Below are 21,964 nucleotides of genomic sequence, written 5' to 3' on the forward strand. Positions count from 1 at the left end.
AAAGAACTTTCTTCATCTTGGGTCTATATTATCTCACACAAATACACATAAATTTCATGGTGGCAACATAAGTCGATTCGTCCATAATAAGGGAATACCCACTGTCAGCAATATCAGCGACATTTATTTGAAGATTTTTTGGTCCAAGAATCTTCTTGATAAGGCCTGAAAATTTTGTTCTCTTCAGTTTCGTTGCCATGGAAACTGGTCCAGGAAAAGCACTCGTGATAATGGTGGATTAGTGTTCAATAGTTATAATTGACGAATGACATGCGACATGTTTTGCCAAAATCACTTCAAAGTGTAAGACAGGTTAATATGCAAAGTGTCAAATATATCCTGTACCGACAGCTTTCGACAGTTATTCACTTTTAAAAGTGAGAAACAATTTGGAAGAAGAATAAACTGACTTTTCGCGCGAGCTTTTGATAAGTGTCTGACGTAAGGGTAAAAGCGCCCTACAGACTCAGCTTGAGGAAAGCCTCATATTTTCAGGTATTTGCTTTGAATAAAAAGCTTTGAGATTGTAACATCCAGTTTGTGATTTTTTTTAACTTCAATCGTTTGAGCTGACAAACCACAGAGACAAGCTACTAGTTCTGCATGTAATGAAGCCCTGGATATGTAATGAAACTTGAGGCTATGTGGATCTTTTCGGCCTTCTGGTAACTATCTGCCTCCTTACACTCTATCTCCTCGTACATATACTATAAAAGTATCTGCATGTAAGTTTCTGCATGTAATGAGGCCCTGGATATGTAATGAAACTTGAGGCTACGTGGATCTTTTTGGCCTTCTGGTAACTATCTGCCTCCTTACACTATCTCCTCGTACATATACTATAAAAGTGTCAAAAAAGAGGATTGAAATTGAAACATAATTTCATGAAACCTGTATTAACTCAGAAGAACGCTAATAGATAATCAGCCTAGAGAGGATAAACACTGATATTTTGTATTTTAATTCTCTATGGCGCTTGTTCAATGTATTGAAGGTTGGCAAATACAGAAATATTTACAATTTACAAAAATAACCTTGAACCTTGTAATGCAAGTGGACATAAAATGCTGACGAAAAATTGTTACAAACTAAATCATAGTTAGGACTGCAAAGTATTCTTTTGTAACATTTTGAGTGTTCCATGCTTGGGGGTTATGAAGTCCATCTTCATCTGTTTCAGACACAATTTGAAGATTAAAGTATTTGGCGTCTTATCTTTATCCATGTTTTGTGGATAAAACGTTTCTATTCAATAGCTGTAAATAGTAAAGTTCTTTGTGATTCACTTTACTTATTTTCTTCTTCTTCTTTAGTGAATCATAGGCTATAGTTAAACTTTTCCTTAAATCCATTCGCTTTCTTTCCTCGAAAGTTTTGTAAAAGAATGAGCTTGAACTCGAAAAAAATATTATTTTTGGAGTAGAAAAAGCCCAAAACAAGCCAAATTAAAAAACAATAAGCCCAGTTTCCCGCCCCAAGCCCGCAAAAAAAATGCCCGCCACAGCCTCGAGAAATAAGCCACTGGGGCTTGAAACAAGCCAATCTGGCAATACTGCCTTCAACCCTAGTAACAGATGGCAGAATACATTGGAAATATATAATTTGGGCTATATATTTGCATATTAGGCAGGTTGGGGGTAAACTTTTTGTTGTTCATATTTTTGACTTATAAATAAAGTGAATATACCACTTGATGCCTTTTCGTACGTTCTTTACAAATATAGTAATTGCTTATGTTGCAAATTCAAATTTAAGCAATTTTTGACCTAACCTAACAAATTTTGGCTCTGAAAACATAGTACATCATTTTGTCAAAAATGACAAAAAACACATACTTTAATTGTAAATTTGGTGTCAAGGAAAAGAAAACAGCATAATACTGTAAACTTTATCTAACTTAATTGTAGAAAATCAGTGCTTGTGAATTATAGAACACTCAAAAATGGATAAATAATGAAACAGTAAGGTTGAAACCAATTGTTTTAAGCTTTTTTTATACCCAAAAACTAGAAATATTTTGGTCATTTTCAAGAGCTCAAGAAGTGCTTAAATTTTAACTTGCACTTGAAGCAATTATTATGTTTGAAAAAAAACATAAAAAAGGCATCAATTAGCGTGTTCACTTTATTTATAAGTCTTAAAATGTGAACAACAAAAAATTACCAATAATTATTGTAGAGCTGCATGATTATCCCCTGGGTATGTAGGCTAAGCAGAAGGTTACTTACACCTGATGCTGTCCCTACTGTTTTTACTTGGTTGGAAAAAATCAAAAGAAAGTTCCCATTGAAAAGGAAAGAGCCCAAAAGTGATATTGAATTTGTCAAAGCTTGGAGGTTTGTCCCTTCAGTCTGTTTAAAGAAAACAGGTTCATAAACGAAGCTTTGTTCATTTCAATCTTAAGAGTGACCTACAATGGTGAAACTTCATTAAATGGTTGTAAAGGAATACTTTTATTTATTTGTTTGTCTTTTTTGATGTCTACATGATTGTTTTTTTTTATCTTTATATTGATGTACATTTCTTACAAATTAATTAGTCATACCACAGTTCCATTTGCAAGTTTTGATCTACTCTCCAACCCCCGGTCTCAAAATTGCATATAAATTTATTGAAGCTAGGAAACATTGAACTCCTGTCTGTCTGAAGAAAATGAATGGATATAAGTAGGTTTTATTATACTAAAGCCTTAGGGCCATGACAATTAAGACAAAACAATGAAGATAACTTTAAAATACTTGACATTATATAAGTAGGCAATTAAAGTCACAAAGAAAAACAATTCACAAAACTTTACTTCTGTGCTCGGTTGCCAACCTGTGTAATTTCCCTAGATTTTTAAACCTTAAAAAACATTCACCAGCCATCTCTCATGACCCACTATCTTGACAATGTATCAACAATTCATTGAAAAGGAAGGACCACCTAATGGCATTTCTTCATTTGTACTTATATTTGATGGGTTTAAAAGAAAGTTTCTATTGCTAAGTCAGTAGGCCAGTAAAGGACCCGGTGGTCCTTTAGCCAGGAAGTGCAATAGGAAGCTAGAGGCAAGCCATCCTATGCTTCTGCTTGCCCTTCCTGCTTGCTGTCCCCTGATTTCTCTAAGTTACCTTTTAAAGTTGAGTCAATTCTGGCTGAGGTTAGACAGTCACATCACTGTCCTAGACGAAATAAACTGGTAATGCCAGGAATTAACCTGTGCCCCTTGGACAAAGGATTCTCAACCTAGAGTGTCAGCCACTTAGCATGGAACACAAATGTGACCAGAGAACAACAATTATTTGAAAAAAGAAAATATTGAAAGAAAAAACAACTCAAGTCATTGTTGCTGTGATGTCCACTACTGTCCCATAAACAATATATAATTTATTTAGACAAATTAATTTTAAGACAGGTATCAACAAAACTCCATCACGGATTGTATTTACTTAAAATACAATCAGCAATATGAATACTTAGTTCTGTGATATTCTAGTCTTGAAATAATAAAAAAAGAAAAATTATATGCTCTATTTGTTTTCCACCAGCTCATTTGAGCAAAATTATTTGTGACAGCAATATGCCCATGGTTGGCTTAGAATCTTTCTAAAATGCTTTAAACAGAAGGAATTTTAAAAACAATTATACTGATCAGCAAGAAGAATATTAACATAACTCTCTAAACATGGCACTTTTTAAGATAAGTTTTTAGCAAAGCAAATGCAAAACCTTAATGGTGTCCTATATCATCTCTAAAACAAACATTAAAATGTATCAGATGTATTTTGATATAAGATGCCTCAAAGACTTTTAGTCAAATCTGTGACATGAAGGACCAGGCATTCTTTCACAATTCATACAACATGTAATAAGAACAACAATTCATGTTTTTTTCACAAAAGAAGAAGCTTGATTTAAAAGAATAAATATATTTTTAACAGGAAGCAAGTGATATCAATGAAATCAAACAAAATAAAAATTTATGGAGAATAAATAATGTCAGCCATATATTTAACCTTTAAGGAGGTGGCATAAAAAAGTATTCCTAAATTTAGAAAATCCAGTGTTATGCCTTAAAGTTCTACGCAAGGAATTGCTACAGAATTCTACTACAGGAATTGTTTTTTCAGAACTAAGGAAAGACAAAAAGAAACTGATAACCCAAAATTTAGGTAAACTGTTGTTTTGTCAACATTTCGATAGATATAGACCTATCATGTAGGCAAATTTCAAAACCATACAGAAGGAGAAAGAGTGGAGGTAGGTTGTTCAAAATACCTTCCTGGGACATGCTTTAGCCTGTAAACACACCCCAGCAAAGGACAATAAACCAGATAACTATTTGAGTGAATCCTCCTAATTTCTGTGATCTGACATTGCTGAGACTCATATGATAAGCCTGTTTTGTCAATAGCAAATTAGAGGTTATGATGATGGCTTGACATCACCTTGACAAGACTAGGAGCTGACTAGGAGGAATTGTAGGAAGTCTGTCTTGAGTATGGCAAATTGTAGTAGAAATCAGTGGTTGGGAATTTAATTTTAATATTTTGCACTAAATATCTAGGGTGCTATAGGACTGAATTCATAAAAGGATTTTTGGCACCACTGTCAAATTCACAAGAAAATAGGAAAAAACCAGGGAATCTTGATATGCTTGCTCCTTAAAGAAAACAGAATATGTAACAAGCCCTTATGCCTCGTTGATGTATACTCACAACCTGAGCTCCTTACTTCTTCAAGACTTTTTCTCTGAAATATGAAATGCTTCAGAAATTGTTCTGAAATGCTTCAGAACTTTACGAACGCCGTCTAGCCCTGCATTAGGGAACACACTTAAAACCGCAACAAATTTCAAAAACTTGGCATCAGTTGAAATCCACAAGCATTAGCAGTTCGTTTTGAACAATTTTCATATTATGAGATGCGAATAAAGCATTATTAGATCACGGAGTTAAATTCGTCTGGACTCCCCTTCTCTGATTTAATGGTCTATTATAGACTTTGTAGGCTAGTAAAACCAACATGATAATTGGTGAAAATAGATTAAGAAAGAAGAAATAGCCGTCTGAGAAAGAGGAAAACTGATGGTAAATATTTTGCTGCTCATATTATTGACTTATGATCAAAGTGAACATACCACTCAATGCCTTTTTTATTCTCTTTTCCAGTTGAATGATCACTTTTGCAGCAAATGAATTTTACTCCTACCTTCTATATTACCAATTCAGGGTAAATATTCACACGTTAGGGGAGAAAGAGGGAAAGGTTAGATGTGTGTGTGTGTTAGTTGCATCAAATAGAATTTATCCCCAACCCCTTAATGCTGGAAAAGCCTATGTACACTGAATTGGTGTAGGCTATGTAGGGGTAGGGATAAAATTCAATTGTGGCAAGTGATTATTGTATTTGGAAATAGCATAACAAGGTATTAAATAGAATGTTCACTTTATTTGTAAGTCAATAATCTGAAAAGCAAAATATTTACCAAAGTGATTTTTGGGTAGGCTACTTTCTGCATATTATATTGTAAAAATCCCAGTATTTTTTGGTTATTTATTTTGTATGGCTTAGGACAATAGGTAATTGTTTAGTTGTGTAACAATCTGTTTATAATGGGAACTATGCAGCTTTGCAGCATAGTTTCCATACTATAGTACTTAAAAAAATTGAGTTCTCTAATGCTTTCTGATAAGGAAACAAAAATTTTCAAAGCATCTTTTGCATTGAGTAAGAATGTTTTCCCCAAGATTCAAAACTAGGATCTCATTTAAAAAAGGTGTCATTTTAACATCCCCAAATTTAGTACCCTGTATGGAATGGGGTTCTATACATGGGAAGAGTGTTAACCATACTTGGGAAAAACACTAATATGTCTTTTCAATACAAAACTCCACTCTTTCGTAGAAATAATGAAATAAAACTGTAAAAAGAGTAGAAAGAAGTACAAACATAAAAAACAAAGATTAAGGAAAATATTTTTCATTTGTTTACAGCATATTCAATGCTGATAGATCAAAATGAAATGGAAAGTGTTGTGTCTGTCATGTAATTTGTCCTAAAGGCTCAGGCCTTGGTATCAGAGTGGTGATATCAATGAAACTGTACCAGTATAAAGCACTAGTAGGAACAAAATTTAAGAATGGAGCAGTCCTTCTCTTGAAATACCAAACTTGCGTTTTTTGTCCCTCTGCAAGTTTTGAAATGAGTTCACTAACAATGTGGCATTTTCCTTTTTTTTCAATAACCAAAACAAACTTGTCAATATTTAAGGCAGTAAAGGAGGTTGAGAGATCCTTCCCTTACACCTGTTTCAATGGATTCTGAAACATCTTCCTAGTCTGAAATCTCTTCTAAACTGGTGTCACCTTTAATGAGGAGTGACTTTTTATGTTTTTGGGATTATTACAACCTTCTTGTGTTTTTAATATTTGAGAGCATTGCCTGCTCCTGAATGTTTTTTTTTTCTTTCTGGAGAATCTTTTAGTGTTCCTTAGGAACCTTTCAATTGCCCTCTCAATTTAGTCTTTTTGGGATCTGGGCCTATCATGACAGGCACAACTGTATGGATTAAAGTTCAGATGACTTGTACAAGTTGAGAAGTTATACCTATCCCTTCTTCTTGATCTGAGGAAGTCATACCTTTATCCATTGGCACTGATGCAGGCTCGCCCAATGGTCATTCAATTATAGTTTGGGGCAAACATTTTCATTGACAAAAATATCATCATTAAATGGGCAATTACCTATTGCTTGAAAATCTGTAATGATGTTTGATTAGGCAAATGAAAGGGGTTAAGCAGTGTGCTGAAACTAAGGTATATTATACAAAGAAACTAGAGTGACTGGATTTTTCACCATCCAGCTATCTCCAAAATATAATAATCATTTAAAAATATCAATACAATAACCCTGGTTATTTCATTTCTGTTTATAATTCCATACATAGTAGTAGTTCTAATTCTTCAATTCCAGAATTTTTTGGAAGATATTTAGACTCTCATGCTATCTTTTAACCCCTTTGACTTCAAAATGGTCAACAATCCTTCTCCTTCTTCTGAGAAACAGCTCCTGGAAATAAAAATAAACTACTTTTGGTATATAGCAGGTTCTCTCTATAAAAGTCCATTTTGCGTTTTTATTTAGGGCTTTTTGGAAGCGTGACTGCTTAAGCTACCTGTCCCCTGGAGTTTAAGGCCAATAGGCCAGCTGGTACCAATATGGGTCTTCCTAGTTACTCTTGCTCTCTTCTGCACTCTATTAATATATCTACTCATTTTCCATTTTCTTCTTCATGATTTGAATCATAAAACTATGAAATAGCCTTCCAGTATTTGGATTTAGTTGTAAATTAAAGATGGATTCCAGTGCAAGCATAAACCAATCATAAAAGATGTGTTTGGAGCTTTCAAGTGCTGTTGATCACAACCTATGTAGTAGTTAATGGTCCAAATTCCATTGGAATTGGACAGAATTCAGCAAAAGGTATCCTGATTTTAATTTGTAGTACCACTCTGTATCATTTCTAGTGCAAATTTGGGAATTTAGATTAAAGATTAGTTTCACTAATCTTTGTTGGGAACCTCTGAGTAGGCCTAACTTTATAAATCTGAATCATCAATCTCATAATTCATTTTTCTTATTAATTGGATAGCAGACTTAAGATTTGCTAGGTTTAACACCTCTGAAGAAGGTTTGAGTCTGGCCATAATGTCTAGTGCTTTTCGTATAGCAAATAACTCTGGTGAAAAAAAAATATCAAAGGGCTGTATAGGAAAATTGCTGATACAGGCTACAAGGAAACATAAAGAATGCAAACTCTTGCTCTGGATTTTGATCCTTTTACTGAACCATCTGTTAAAGCTTGCATGTGTTGAGGAGAGTTTAAAGGTATCTAATGGAAAAAAAAAGCTGACAAACTTATTTATATGTATAAAATGGCTTGTCCATAGGAAGTAATTGAAGATGACATTCTGGGGTCACTATTTCCCATGATGAAGATTTTGTGAAAAGGTAACAATCTGCAGCCCTGCCTTCCTTATTTGGCGGATCTTTTAGATATTGACACTAAAAACACAGCAGTCATTGAACCTTAACAGGATTGGCAGAACTGGAGGGAAAAGCTATAAATCTTAGTTATCAGAATATTGACATAAAATTGAGCACCATTTTCCTCTTTACATCAAACCTACATTTTGAAAAACTTGATAAGAAACTTTGGTGAAGATCTCCATTTAGATCTTGCAAGTCACTGTAGGATGATTAATCATTTTAGGATTGTTATTGTCAACACCATCACTTGTGGTTGCCAATTTAATTGAGAGTCAAGGGTCATGGTCAGTAGAGAAACTGATGGCTCATAAACTGTTGCACCCCCATTAATCCTAATGGGTTTAGAGAGGGTCATTTGTTGGTTCTGAAACACAGTTGCCTTTTTTTGGGACAGAGATAGATAATCCAAAAGCTTCTGAAAAGAGGCACACATCACCTATATATTGCTGAATGATGCTTTGGAATAAAGTTATATTCTTGGGTTTATTCTATGCCAGGAAAACATAACCAAATTCTCCATTTTTTTCACCAACTCAGAAGTTTTAGCTCAGAAATATACAGTGTAAATAAAAGAGGACTAATGACAATTCCCTGTAGGAAATCTTCTTCAACTCGTTTTATTACAAAGAGTCTTCATTAATATGTACTTGGAAAGCACAATCACATAGTCAATCCTATATAATTGAGGTCACCACAGGTGGGAAGTTGTTGATTATTCAAAACCACTAGTAAGTTTTTGTGTTTGACATTTCTATTTTCATTTGTCCAAATAAACAGTCCAGCAATTCTAATTTCACCTTCCCCAAATGTCTCTGTTATGTCTGTTTCTATTCTGCTTATGTTTCTATGTTTTTGTTTCTATTCTATTACATTATGACCCTTTCTAAAACATGTCTGGGATTGAGCGATTATTTTATAAATCTCTGGAAACCATTCTAATATCCTTAAAATCATATGTTGAAATATTGGGGAGATCCGTTGTCCACTGAAATTTTCAGTGGGGAGAACTACAATTGGCGGAGTTGGCTTTAAAGCTTTGACATTTCTTGGCGCAGCCGTTTTGCTGCTCCGTTTTTGCGTGAATTTTGGGGAAATTCCTGAAAATTTTGGGATAATGGGAGCACTGAATAGATTGCAATTGATGAGCCAAACCAGTGAAAGAGAGATGTGATACCTAACTTTCAGCTACCTTTCTTGGGAGACGTCTGACGTTTTAAAAATAGCAGCAGAATTTTCTGTGCTGTTTTAAAGTCACTTTTCTGTGAATATGCAGCGTGGTGGGAGGATGCACCAGACACTTTGATGGTAAATCCCATCAATCCACATTTTGTTAAGGAAATAATCACTCAGTGATAATTTATTGAACCCCTATGCCAGCGCCTAGTGGGCTATTGCTATATCGTGGCATAGATATTGGTATATAAGATATGGGAAATTCAGGTGGTTTTTCCAGGCTTGAGGATTGGTTGAATAAGGGTAATCTTCAAGGAGTTAGGAAATTTTCCTTCTTTCCATGCTTTATTGTATAGTTCCAGCAGTTTGGCTTGAAAGATATTAGGCGTTTCATTCAGCCGCTTGATATGTATCTTATCATACCCTTGTGGTGAATTTACCTTATTCAAATAATGAAAATGGTAATATTAAAGACTCGTGTTGTGCTACAGAAGGGAGGACACATACAGGTGGCTTTGGCATATTAGCTTCTACAGCATTCTTCGTGAATGTATTTACAAAAATCTCAACTTTTAAATTATCAGAAGTTATTAGTCATAGATTTATCCCATGCCTCTTTTTTTCCGTTAACATGTTTTTTGCCCACTTTTGCTGAGTTGTATTTATATTCAATTGCAGTGCTCATTGAGGGATGTTTTTGAAACGACTTTTTGGTTATGCATTTAGCTTCCACTGTAAAAAAGCGTAATTTATTGCACCCGTTTTTAATACTTTTAATGCTAGCAGGAGCCCGGTTAGGAATTATTATTTCTTGTCTTAGGGATTGCTGTATAAGCAGCAGCCATAATGATGAAAGAAACTTTGATATGGCTAGGTCACGTTCTGCAGATGAAGAATGACAGATTGTCAAAGATTGTCCTTTTGGCCATACGTCTGGGCCTGAATGGAAAGCTGGAAGTCCTCTTCTGGGGTGGGAGGATGTCGTAAACAAAGATTTGAAGGAAATGGGAACTTTCTGGGAGGGTGTAAAGAGGGAGGCCTTGAATAGACTGGGTTGGAGGAGAAGCGTACGTAGCTGTGTCGGCCTCGGACGGCTTGGTGCTGAAGTTAGTTGTTAGTAGTATATATAGTTGATACATTATGAATGACTAGTCTAGTTTTGAATTATTTTTTCCTTTGGTTTGCATGTCATTTCCATGGTACCAATCTGTTTTAGATCCAGCTGAGAAGTCAGACAGGCTACATCATTGGCAAATGCTTCAGATTCTTACTGGGAAATATTTCTGAACAAAAATTTTGAGATATGCATTTTGTTAAAGATCTAACAGCTATTTTCTACAGGATGACGTGACCTCCCCACAGCCCCAGATGAAGGGCTGCAAGTTATAAAATTTGCCCTTTGTTAATATTCAGTATTGGTTATTGGACAGTATAGGGCTACATATCTCGTACCTCAGTGGTAGAGTATTCGGTTGTAGATTGAAAGGTCGCCAGTTCTAACTGGGTTATCCCCTATTTTTCTAGAAAAAAGAATGAAGAGCTATGACTTTGAGTTTTAAAATCATTAAAATTCTTATCAAACAGTTTTTACTGTTAAAATTTTAATTTTAACAGTTAAAATTTAGTTTTACCCATCAAACACTACGAGAAAATTCGCCTGATTTTCAAACAGGGTTGAAATACCCTTGAAACATCAAATAATCTTGATGACTGTTTGAAATTGATCCTTTTTGCAATATTAGTGTAATTACGGTCAGAAATTGAATTAAACAATGTTTATTCAACTAAAAGTAAGGAGCAGCATTAAAACTTCAAACGAGCATAAAATTATTCTGTGTATTATTGGAGCCACCCCTTTCTCAACCCTCACTTTTTACAAGTTTGACTTTTTGATCTGATTCTTCAGGAAAGACTACTCAAACAGTTCATGGTAACAAGCTGTAGCAAAGAGCAACCCGGCTCAATAGTAACCAAAACTCTAGAAAATTGGATTTTTGGTACCAATACATACATCAAAAGAATTGGATTTTTATGCTGATTTTAAATATATAAATTTCATCTAGTTTAGACTTACCCATCAAAAGTTACAAATCTGAGAAGATTTGCCTCAATTTCGAAAAAAGGGGGAAACACCCCTAAAAGTCAAAGCATCTTAATGAAAATTACACCAGCAGATTCAGTGTATCAGAGAGCCCTACTGTATTGGTTTCAAGCTCTTGTCTGCAAAAATGTGGAATTTTGCATTTTTTGCCTGAAGAAAGATCATGGGTGCATGTTTATTTGTTTTTCCTTTGTTGTTTTGTTTCCCAGGGGTAATCGTATCCACCCAGTGGTCTTAGAATGTCGCAAGAAGGCTTATTCTAACCGAAATTAAAAGTTCTAGTTCCATTTCAAAGTGACCCAAAAAATGGAGGGCAACTAGGTCCCCTACCACGCTAATTTTTTCCCAAAGTCACCTGATGAAAATTTTTAGATAGCCATTTTGTTCAGCATAATCGAAAAATCTAATAACTATGTCTTTGAGGACAACTTAATCCCCCACATTCCCCAGGGGAAGGGCTGCAAGTTGTGAACTTTGCCTATTGCTTGCAAATAGTATTGGTTATTAGGAAGTATACTGATGTTTTCAGGGGGGATTTTTTTTTCTGGCGGTGGGAGGGGATTACGTGAGAAGATCTTTCCTTGAAGGATCTTTCCATGAAGAGGGTGCTCGATTTTCCAGCATTATTAAAAAACACAATAAGAAATTAAATAAAAAAAACAAGTTTTTTTAACTGAAAGTAAGGAGCAACATTAAAACTTAAAATGGACAGATATTTTGACGTATATGAGGGGGTTCGTCCCCTTCTCAACACTTCGCTCTTTATGCTAAAGTATTTGTAGTGATTTCAAAAGTGCTATTTATTCTAATTAAACGGCCTTGGTGATTCAGGTGTCATTATTAAAGAATTGGGAAAAAATTTGAACTTAAGTGTAGAGAGTAAGACATTGATGGTGGGGCGACCCCTCGTATACGTAATAAAAATAAACGAATATAGAAGTTTGGTACGTAATTTACTTTGTAAGTTATGTATATTTATTACTAATAAAAACATTTTGAGTAACCCAGAAATTGGAGGGCAACTAGGGCCCCTCCTCCGCCCCCTTTTCTCAAAATATCCCGATCAAAACTTTGAAAGCCATTCAGCCAAAAAAATTCAAATTAATATGCGAATTTCATTTTAATTATCCATGTACGGTGAGTCAAAATCAAAACCTACATTATTTCAAAAACGTTCAGAAATTAAATAAAAAAACAAGTTTTCTTTAACTCAAAGTAAAGAGCGATATTAAAACTTAAAAGGAACAGAAATTATTCCATAAATAAAAAGGGCTGTCTCCTCCTCAACGCCCCGCTCTTTGCGCTAAAGTTGACTTTTTAAAACAGTTTGAACAGTTTGAAAAAGAGTTTGACTCTACTTTTTAAAACAATAAAAAAAACTTTAGTGTAAAGAGTTGGGCGTTGAGGAGGAGAAAAACCCTTTTATATACTGATCAATTTTTGTTCGTTTTAAGTTTTAATGTTGCTCCTTACTTTCAGTTAAAAAAAAACTTGCTTTTTTTATTTCATCAAAAAAAGGACATTGAGTTTGAACAAAAGTATTTTTTTAAAACTATGAAAATTTCAAGGAGCCAAAATTTCCCCACAGTGTTCTTAATGCCATAAATAAATTTTTGACTTTTTCCGTAAAATTTAGTGTTTGAAAAGACTCATTTTCTTGGCTCTGCATCCCCCCTTCGTATATTCTAATTTTGAGGCATTTGTATATTGAGGTAATACAGGAAAAAAGTTTGAAATATGATTATATAAATATGACTATCCAATGTTCTTTTTGGGTTTTAGCGCTAATTAAGATTGAGTCTCGGCAACTGCATGAATTGTTTTATTTCTTTAAAGGTAAGCTGACAATTATGACCCCTGTGGTGATTTTTACTGATCAAGGTCTCCCCTGTCTAAATTTTATGAACGGTTATCTAAATTATTTTCTAGGTAACGTTTATTCTCTTTTGAAGATAGAATATTACAAGTCGGTAATTGTTCAGAGTCTGAAGATTATTAATTACCCAGAAGTCAACTAACCTGTCTGTGTAGTTGGGCATTGGTGAAACATGGACACAACCTATATCTTTGGCATCACTGCTGATGAGCAAGGTAATTTGTACTACAGATATTGCAGTCAATTTCTTACTTATTTTTGTCACTTTTGGCCAATGATTATGAGAATAATTACAAATTCCCCACATGTTTCTGCTACTTTTATTGGAAAAATGGATTAAAAACACTGTAAAACCTATCTAATTCTTGAGCAAGGATGAAATAAATTAATCTGAAATTAATGTTTTACATAATTTCATCTTTTACCGGAAATAACTCTCCCTTCAAAGGTTGGATCGACTTCAAAATTTTTTTTTTTAAAGAAACCGATATTTGGGAATATAATAACATATAAATCTTGCCCTTTCAGCTCTTCTACCCGACAAGGCCACCTAAACCATAGAAGTAATAATAACCAACTCAAAATTATCATTTACCCCCGCCGCTTTCCCTGCTTCTTACTTTATCTAAGAAAAATATGCAGAAGCGAGGCTTCCCAGATTAGTTTATCATCTATTGTCAGGACTTTGATAAGAAGGGACAGGGGACTTTCATCCTCTCTAAGGATAAACAGCTCATGGCTAGAGGGACTCCAAAGCCCAATATCCTGACTGGAGGTTTTCCAGACTGTATTAATTGTTGAAAGTTTTTCTTTCAGTTTTAATTTTAATTTTTCATGTTCTTCTATAAATCCTATGGTCCTTAGGATGGTGCATTAAAAAAAGAAATTTCAATTTTGCAAGCCACCTGATCAATTTGGAAAATATTCTTGTTTTGTCTTGTCCTAAATCCTTCCAATTTAATATACCCAAGATATATATGTTTGATATGTAATATCCCACAAAGTTTGTGCTTTAGTGCATTGGAAGCTATCAACCCTACAGCATTCAATTGTTTTGTAAAACCAGCGACTATTTGACTGTGTAATTTTGTTTATGTCAAATGACCCTGTTTTGTTTTACTATTAGCAAGGGTTACGTTTTACTTTATTTATAGTTTTACTATAAATTGTTGAGTTTTAAAATCACAGTCCCACAAATTACACTTAACTAAATCATTGTTCTTATATGTTTGATGTCAATTTACTTTAAGTTCCTTTTTTAGAACGCGAAGTCGCAGTGTTGTATGATGATAAAAGTCTGTTTGGAAGTAGCGCTCCTTTTTCGTTACCTAAAGAGGAAGGTTGCTTTTCGAATTTGGTTCCTGATGTATCCGTCAACCTTGAAGGTGGGTTGCCACCCTCTTTCCATGAAGAGGGTGCTCGATTTTCCAGCATTATTAAAAAACACAATAAGAAATTTAATAAAAAACAAGTTTTTTCAACTGAAAGTAAGGAGCAACATTAAAACTTAAAATGAACAGATATTTTGACGTATATGAGGGGGTTCGTCCCCTTCTCAACACTTCGCTCTTTATGCTAAAGTATTTGTAGTGATTTCAAAAGTGCTATTTATTCTAATTAAACGGCCTTGGTGATTCAGGTGTCATTATTAAAGAATTGGAAAAAAATTTGAACTTAAGTGTAGAGAGTAAGACATTGATGGTGGGGCGACCCCTCGTATACGTAATAAAAATAAACGAATATAGAAGTTTGGTACGTAATTTACTTTGTAAGTTATGTATATTTATTACTAATAAAAACATTTTGAGTAACCCAGAAATTGGAGGGCAACTAGGGCCCCTCCTCCGCCCCCTTTTCTCAAAATATCCCGATCAAAACTTTGAAAGCCATTCAGCCAAAAAAATTCAAATTAATATGCGAATTTCATTTTAATTATCCATGTACGGTGAGTCAAAATCAAAACCTACATTATTTCAAAAACGTTCAGAAATTAAATAAAAAAACAAGTTTTCTTTAACTCAAAGTAAAGAGCGATATTAAAACTTAAAAGGAACAGAAATTATTCCATAAATAAAAAGGGCTGTCTCCTCCTCAACGCCCCGCTCTTTGCGCTAAAGTTGACTTTTTAAAACAGTTTGAACAGTTTGAAAAAGAGTTTGACTCTACTTTTTAAAACAATAAAAAAAACTTTAGTGTAAAGAGTTGGGCGTTGAGGAGGAGAAAAACCCTTTTATATACTGAACAATTTTTGTTCGTTTTAAGTTTTAATGTTGCTCCTTACTTTCAGTTAAAAAAAACTTGCTTTTTTTATTTCATCAAAAAAGGGACATTGATTTTGAACAAATTTATTTTTTAAAAACTATGAATATTTCAAGGAGCCAAAATTTCCCCGCAGTGTTCTTAATGCCATAAATAAATTTTTGACTTTTTCCGTAAAATTTAGTGTTTGAAAAGACTCATTTTCTTGGCTCTGCATCCCCCCTTCGTATATCCTAATTTTGAGATATTTGTATATTGAGGTAATACAGGAAAAAAGTTTGAAATATGATTATATAAATATGACTGTCCAATGTTCTTTTTGGGTTTTAGCGCTAATTAAGATTGAGTCTCGGCAACTGCATGAATTGTTTTATTTCTTTAAAGGTAAGCTGACAATTATGACCCCTGTGGTGATTTTTACTGATCAAGGTCTCCCCTGTCTAAATTTTATGAACGGTTATCTAAATTATTTTCTAGGTAACGTTTATTCTCTTTTGAAGATAGAATATTACAAGTCGGTAATTGTTCAGAGTCTGAAGATTATTAATTACCCAGAAGTCAACTAACCTGTCTGTGTAGTTGGGCATTGGTGAAACATGGACACAACCTATATCTTTGGCATCACTGCTGATGAGCAAGGTAATTTGTACTACAGATATTGCAGTCAATTTCTTACTTATTTTTGTCACTTTTGGCCAATGATTATGAGAATAATTACGAATTCCCCACATGTTTCTGCTACTTTTATTGGAAAAATGGATTAAAAACACTGTAAAACCTATCTAATTCTTGAGCAAGGATGAAATAAATTAATCTGAAATTAATGTTTTACATAATTTCATCTTTTACCGGAAATAACTCTCCCTTCAAAGGTTGGATCGACTTCAAAATTTTTTTTTTTTTAAAGAAACCGATATTTGGGAATATAATAACATATAAATCTTGCCCTTTCAGCTCTTCTACCCGACAAGGCCACCTAAACCATAGAAGTAATAATAACCAACTCAAAATTATCATTTACCCCCGCCCATTTCCCTGCTTCTTACTTTATCTAAGAAAAATATGCAGAAGCGAGGCTTCCCAGATTAGTTTATCATCTATTGTCAGAACTTCGATAAGAAGGGACAGGGGACTTTCATCCTCTCTAAGGATAAACAGCTCATGGCTAGAGGGACTCCAAAGCCCAATATCCTGACTGGAGGTTTTCCAGACTGTATTAATTGTTGAAAGTTTTTCTTTCAGTTTTAATTTTAATTTTTCATGTTCTTCTATAAATCCTATGGTCCTTAGGATGGTGCATTAAAAAAAGAAATTTCAATTTTGCAAGCCACCTGATCAATTTGGAAAATATTCTTGTTTTGTCTTGTCCTAAATCCTTCCAATTTAATATACCCAAGATATATATGTTTGATATGTAATATCCCACAAAGTTTGTGCTTTAGTGCATTGGAAGCTATCAACCCTACAGCATTCAATTGTTTTGTAAAACCAGCGACTATTTGACTGTGTAATTTTGTTTATGTCAAATGACCCTGTTTTGTTTTACTATTAGCAAGGGTTACGTTTTACTTTATTTATAGTTTTACTATAAATTGTTGAGTTTTAAAATCACAGTCCCACAAATTACACTTAACTAAATCATTGTTCTTATATGTTTGATGTCAATTTACTTTAAGTTCCTTTTTTAGAACGTGAAGTCGCAGTGTTGTATGATGATAAAAGTCTGTTTGGAAGTAGCGCTCCTTTTTCGTTACCTAAAGAGGAAGGTTACTTTTCGAAATTGGTTCCTCATGTATCCGTCAACCTTGAAGGTGATTGCCATCCTCTTCAACTGGAGCCTATTATTGACATACATAGTGGTAGGCTTCTTTTTATACATATAAGGGTGCCTTATATATATACTCCCCCAGCGTGAATGAGCCTAGAACCTCCAACAGGTTTTCAGGTTGAAAATTTTCAAGTATATAAGAAAATTTTCAAGTATAGTCGAAAATTGTCAAGTATACTTGAAAATTTTCCATTATATTGGTAGAACCAGCGTGTGTTCCTCGAGGAGACCCTCCAACAGGTTGACTCTAGTTCGGCATTGTGGAGTGACATGCATGAGAGGTGTAGCATAAGTGGGAGATGATAACAACGGCAATGATGGGGGGAAATTAATACCATGTTGTTCTTTTCACTTAATTGGACTATCTGTTTTGGCTTTTTACTACAATTAGCTAGCCATGACTTGACTTGCCCACAACTATTCCTTGTTTAATTCAAGGTTTTGTTTGTTTATTTCAATCTTTCATTTCCTTTTTTTTTGCAAATTTGCATGCCCAAAGGATATATTACATTTTCATATCACATGGAAAGCATGGTAGGAACTAAAATTTATTCCGGGTGGAATTTACAGCGAGGACGAAAGTGCCCTGTAAATTTTAGGTGTGATGAATTCCTCAAGGAGGAATTTTTGAGGGAGGGGGAGGTACATATCACAGCATTATTTGATAAACTATCAGAAATTAAATAAAAAAATATTTCTTTTTTTTCAATTCGAAGTAAAAAGTTAAGACAAAAATAAATTGTTCCTTGTATTAGTGGTGCTTCCCCCTCCTAAATCTGTCGTTCTTTACGGCAAAGTGTCACTTTTTCCCCCCAATATTTTATTAACAACTTCTGAAACACAAGGGTTTTTCAATTGGAATTTGAAGCTTTCTTAAAGTACTTAAAAGCTTTAGCATAAAGAGCAAGTTGAATTTTTTATTTTTTTTTAATTTCCATTATGGAGTACTAAGTGAAGTTTGTTTTGCAGCGTCAAAACCAGTGACCAATTAATATGCGCCTTGATGGAATGGGGGAAGTAAAACCTTCTGTCTGAGAACTTTGGTCTATTTTTCATTTTTCTTACTTTCACTGTACCAGTCTTTCTTGATTACACCAGGAATAAACAAAAATTTCAATCTTTGGTACCACAAGATTTTATTTTAATGTTGTCGAGAAAATATGTATCAAGCACGTAGATTAAAAAAACTTTTGTCTGGAACAGCTCTCTACGCTTTTCTAGATCCCCATTAGTCCTGGAGTAATCAGAAGGAACAATTCATAAGTGTTTAACTTCCGAGCTCTTCTTTGAAAATCCTGGAAAACTTTTTTTGGATTAATTTCACTGTTAGGGCACAGTATAAATAACATTTGCTGTTCTAGAAATTTTTTAGAATCAATTGTATATATACAGTTGTTGTTCTTTAAGTCACCCTTTTGCGATTTTCTGCTCTTCTCTTGCTATAATATTCCAATGTAAGACTCCAATTCTGGTATCATTTTTTTACTAAAATTTTATTTTGTTTATTTGCTAAGTTGTATTTCTGTACTCTGTTATCTATATAGAAAACTCACCGAAAATCGTTGAAAAAGCAAAATTTTCCTTCTTTTAAGAGCATTTATAGACCCTGCCTCATGCATAACTACGTGGTAGGAAATTATTAAACTCAATGATTTAAGTACTTTGTCGTTTTGGCGTAATTAATACCTCCAGGATAGTCACAAAATTGTTTGATTCAATTAGAACTTATACCTTCGATTTTTTTTACGCGCCTGTTTCTTTCAAACGCGGTCACAGCCTTAGCTGCAACCTTGTAAAGAACGAACCACGGCCCTTATTAACCAATACTTAGAAATGTGTTAAGAAAAACTATGTAGCTGGAAAACTTCGATTAGATATTTCGGGTAGTTTTAATAGTAAAATGCTGGCCTTAAAACAAATTTAAGCCAATTAAAAAATAGCGAGAAACCACTCAAAGAGGCACTGGGTGTGAATAACAAAAGCCTCATAAACGAAACTTGCAGCCTTCCACCTAGAGCAGTAAAGAAAATCAATATTTTTTGTCCATTTTTTTATAGGCCTATATAAAAAAAAGACACATTAGTGATACAATAGCTAAAATGGGATTTTCTCCTGTTACGAATATGATTGGATGAAAACCTCTGAGCGAAGTTTAAGTTTTACAATGATAATTCCAATGGTACACCTTTTATTATCATTTGCTTCCAATATGGATTGTTTCGAAATGTTTTTTAAAAATTGCATGCATTTCTTCTCATAATAAGTTTGTTTTAACTATGAAGAAAAGATGAAATCATAGATACCATTCCTGAGTCAGCATCAAATGACCAAATTGTCCCTCTACAGATGCCTTTCTCTAAACAAGTCTTAAACTTTCTGTTACTATATTCCATGGTTTGTCCTTTACCGTATGCCACATAGTAAAGTAGTACTACTAGTTTTAAAATAGTAAGTAGTAGTTGCATAGTTTCAAGTAATAGCTGCAACGATTGCTGTAACCACAATGAAGATATTGTTGTTAAAACTACCTGGCAAAATTGTGTTTGTTTCATCAGATTATCTTGAATTAAATTTCTTTATTAATTCAGGAAATATCCCCCCAAAATTATGTGACAACCAAAATTTTCTGTAGTAAAAAAGTTCTTGTGATGGTTGAAACTTGATGGTATGTGATTTTTGTAATTTTTTTTTTAGAAACCGAAAATATATCTTCTAATGATGATCAAGACATTTTTGGAAATGGGAATCCCATATTATCAGTAGAATATAAAAGCAATCGGTTGAAATCATTGCCAAAAGAAGACACATATAAGTGCAAAGTATGCAGTGAAATCTTTTCAAAAGATAAAGCTTATTATGCACATCTGACCACCCATAAACTTATTAGTTGTGATATCTGTGAGAAGGTGTTTGCTCATAAATATGAATTGACTCGTCATCAAAGAACTCATACTGGGGAAAAACCTTTTGAATGTGAAACATGCAAAAAGTGTTTCGCTTCAAGGTACAATTTAACTCTACATCAAAGAACTTATACAGGAGAAAAACCCTTTGAGTGTGATATGTGTGAGAAACGTTATCCTTCCAGTTCGAGTTTGTCTTATCATAAAAGAACTCATGGAGAAAGAAAAACTGGAGAAAACAGTGAAGAAAAACTTTATAAATGTGAGATATGTAAGAAATGCTATAATTCCGGTTATGGCTTATCTTATCATTTAAGAACTCATACTGGAGAAAAACCTTATAAATGTGAAATATGCACGAAAAGTTTTACTTCAAGCTCTGGTTTATCTTTTCATCAAAGGAATCATGCTGGAGAAAAACCTTTTGAATGTGAAATATGTAAGAAATGTTTTGCCAGTAGTTCTTGTTTAACTCGTCATAAAAAAATCCATAATGAAGAAAAACCTTTCAAATGTGATGTATGTAAAAAACGTTATATTTCCAGTGCCAGTTTATCTTACCATCAAAGAACTCATACTGGAGAAAAACCTTACGAATGTCAAATATGTAAGAAACGCTATGCGTCCCATGCCGGTTTTACTTATCATCAAGGAACTCATATTTGAAAATTAAACACGCTTAACATATTTCACTTAATTTCTGGTTTATCCCTTTATCAATAAACTCACTTGAACAGGATGTCAGTAATAAATGGTTCTCTTTAGTTCCAAATTTATCTTTTTATAAAAGTGCTCATTTTGCGGGAATTCATTGGACGCGTTTGAAATAAAAGACACTACAAATTGTTTTCAAAGTAGATGATAAGCTGGAGATGGAGTTTGTTAGAGGAAACTCTTGTGGCATAATTTAGTTTCTTTGAGAACAGTGGAAAACAGAACAATGTTCATGTCAAATTCAGGACATTTGTAAGAAGAATAACTTTTTTGTTTGATTAAAGAAAATGGAAAACAGTGTAAAACAAAACTAAGTCCAGGACATGTGTAAGAAGATTACTTATTGTGTTTATTTAAAGAATGGAGAACAATGTAATACAGAACAATGTTAATGTCAAATTCAGGACATTTGCTAGAAGATTAACTATTTTGCTTGCTTAAAGAATGGTGGATTACTCCTTTTGTGCGAACGAAATTTTATATGAATTTGAATTTTACTGGGAATAAAAGTATGAAACCCACCGAGATATACTAGCATTGAATCAATGAAATTAAAAAGAAATACAAAAGTTCACGTTAATAGGAATAAACCACTGTGATGAAGAGTGACTGCAAATGCTGGTCCAGAATTTTCTTTAGGATGGGGGGGGGGTTATAATAGGTTGATTAGATAAACTTGCGAACAAAGAAATGCCCGCAATTTAAAGGGAACCTCGACAATTATACGTCATAGGTAGGTAATGGAAATGGTTGTAAATTTAATCTAAAATCTGATGAGGGTGTAAGTTCTAATAAGTCTTTTAAAATAAAATGGTGTAAAAATATTCATACAGAAAATAATAAGTTATAAACTCCTCACTGCCATAAAAAAATAAAATACTGTTCACCATCTATAAAAAAAAATGTGATATTTAATATTTTCTGTATAATTTTTTGTCTTTGCACTCCTGACCACTATAGCGACTGAGTTAAGTTTTTTATTTAAAAAAAAATGTTCTTGAACCATCTTTTAGGCTCATGCATTCTTTGTGCCATTTCGTATAGGTCAAACAATTTAACATGTCGCCTAACTTTGT

General features: G+C 33.7%; 1 protein-coding gene and 1 long non-coding RNA gene across 3 annotated transcripts; both read left to right on the forward strand.

Annotated features, from left to right (window-relative positions):
- Positions 1–4,817: 4,817 nt before the first annotated feature.
- LOC136036558 (uncharacterized) lies at positions 4,818–14,572 on the forward strand. Its single transcript, XR_010619745.1, has 3 exons — positions 4,818–4,876; positions 13,238–13,399; positions 14,447–14,572. It is a non-coding gene; the product is annotated as an uncharacterized LOC136036558 (long non-coding RNA).
- A 1,264-nt stretch (positions 14,573–15,836) lies between these two features.
- Positions 15,837–21,410, forward strand: LOC136036537 (gastrula zinc finger protein XlCGF17.1-like). 2 transcript variants are annotated; one of them, XM_065718849.1, is made up of 3 exons: positions 15,837–16,081; positions 17,137–17,302; positions 19,966–21,410. In XM_065718849.1, the coding sequence occupies exons 1-3, from the start codon at positions 16,040–16,042 to the stop codon at positions 20,838–20,840; spliced, it is 1,083 nt and encodes a 360-aa protein (XP_065574921.1). In that variant the 5' UTR covers positions 15,837–16,039; the 3' UTR covers positions 20,841–21,410. The 2 variants fall into 2 exon arrangements, with proteins under 2 accessions (XP_065574921.1, XP_065574917.1); XM_065718845.1 differs by having other exon boundaries at positions 15,841–16,082; positions 17,132–17,302.
- Positions 21,411–21,964: the final 554 nt, after the last annotated feature.

Source organism: Artemia franciscana, chromosome 2 (assembly GCF_032884065.1).
Source record: "Artemia franciscana chromosome 2, ASM3288406v1, whole genome shotgun sequence".
NCBI classification, from domain to species: Eukaryota; Metazoa; Arthropoda; class Branchiopoda; order Anostraca; family Artemiidae; genus Artemia; species Artemia franciscana.

What these genes read in the sequence shown, in the direction of transcription:
- LOC136036537 (XM_065718845.1), top strand. Translation starts at nt 16,040, where the DNA reads ATGGACACAACCTATATCTTTGGCATCACTGCTGATGAGCAAG. An exon ending in CATCACTGCTGATGAGCAAG is followed by an intron (nt 16,083 to 17,131) that starts GTAATTTGTACT and finishes TTCCTTTTTTAG; the next exon opens with AACGTGAAGTCGCAGTGTTG. An exon ending in TATTATTGACATACATAGTG is followed by an intron (nt 17,303 to 19,965) that starts GTAGGCTTCTTT and finishes TTTTTTTTTTAG; the next exon opens with AAACCGAAAATATATCTTCT.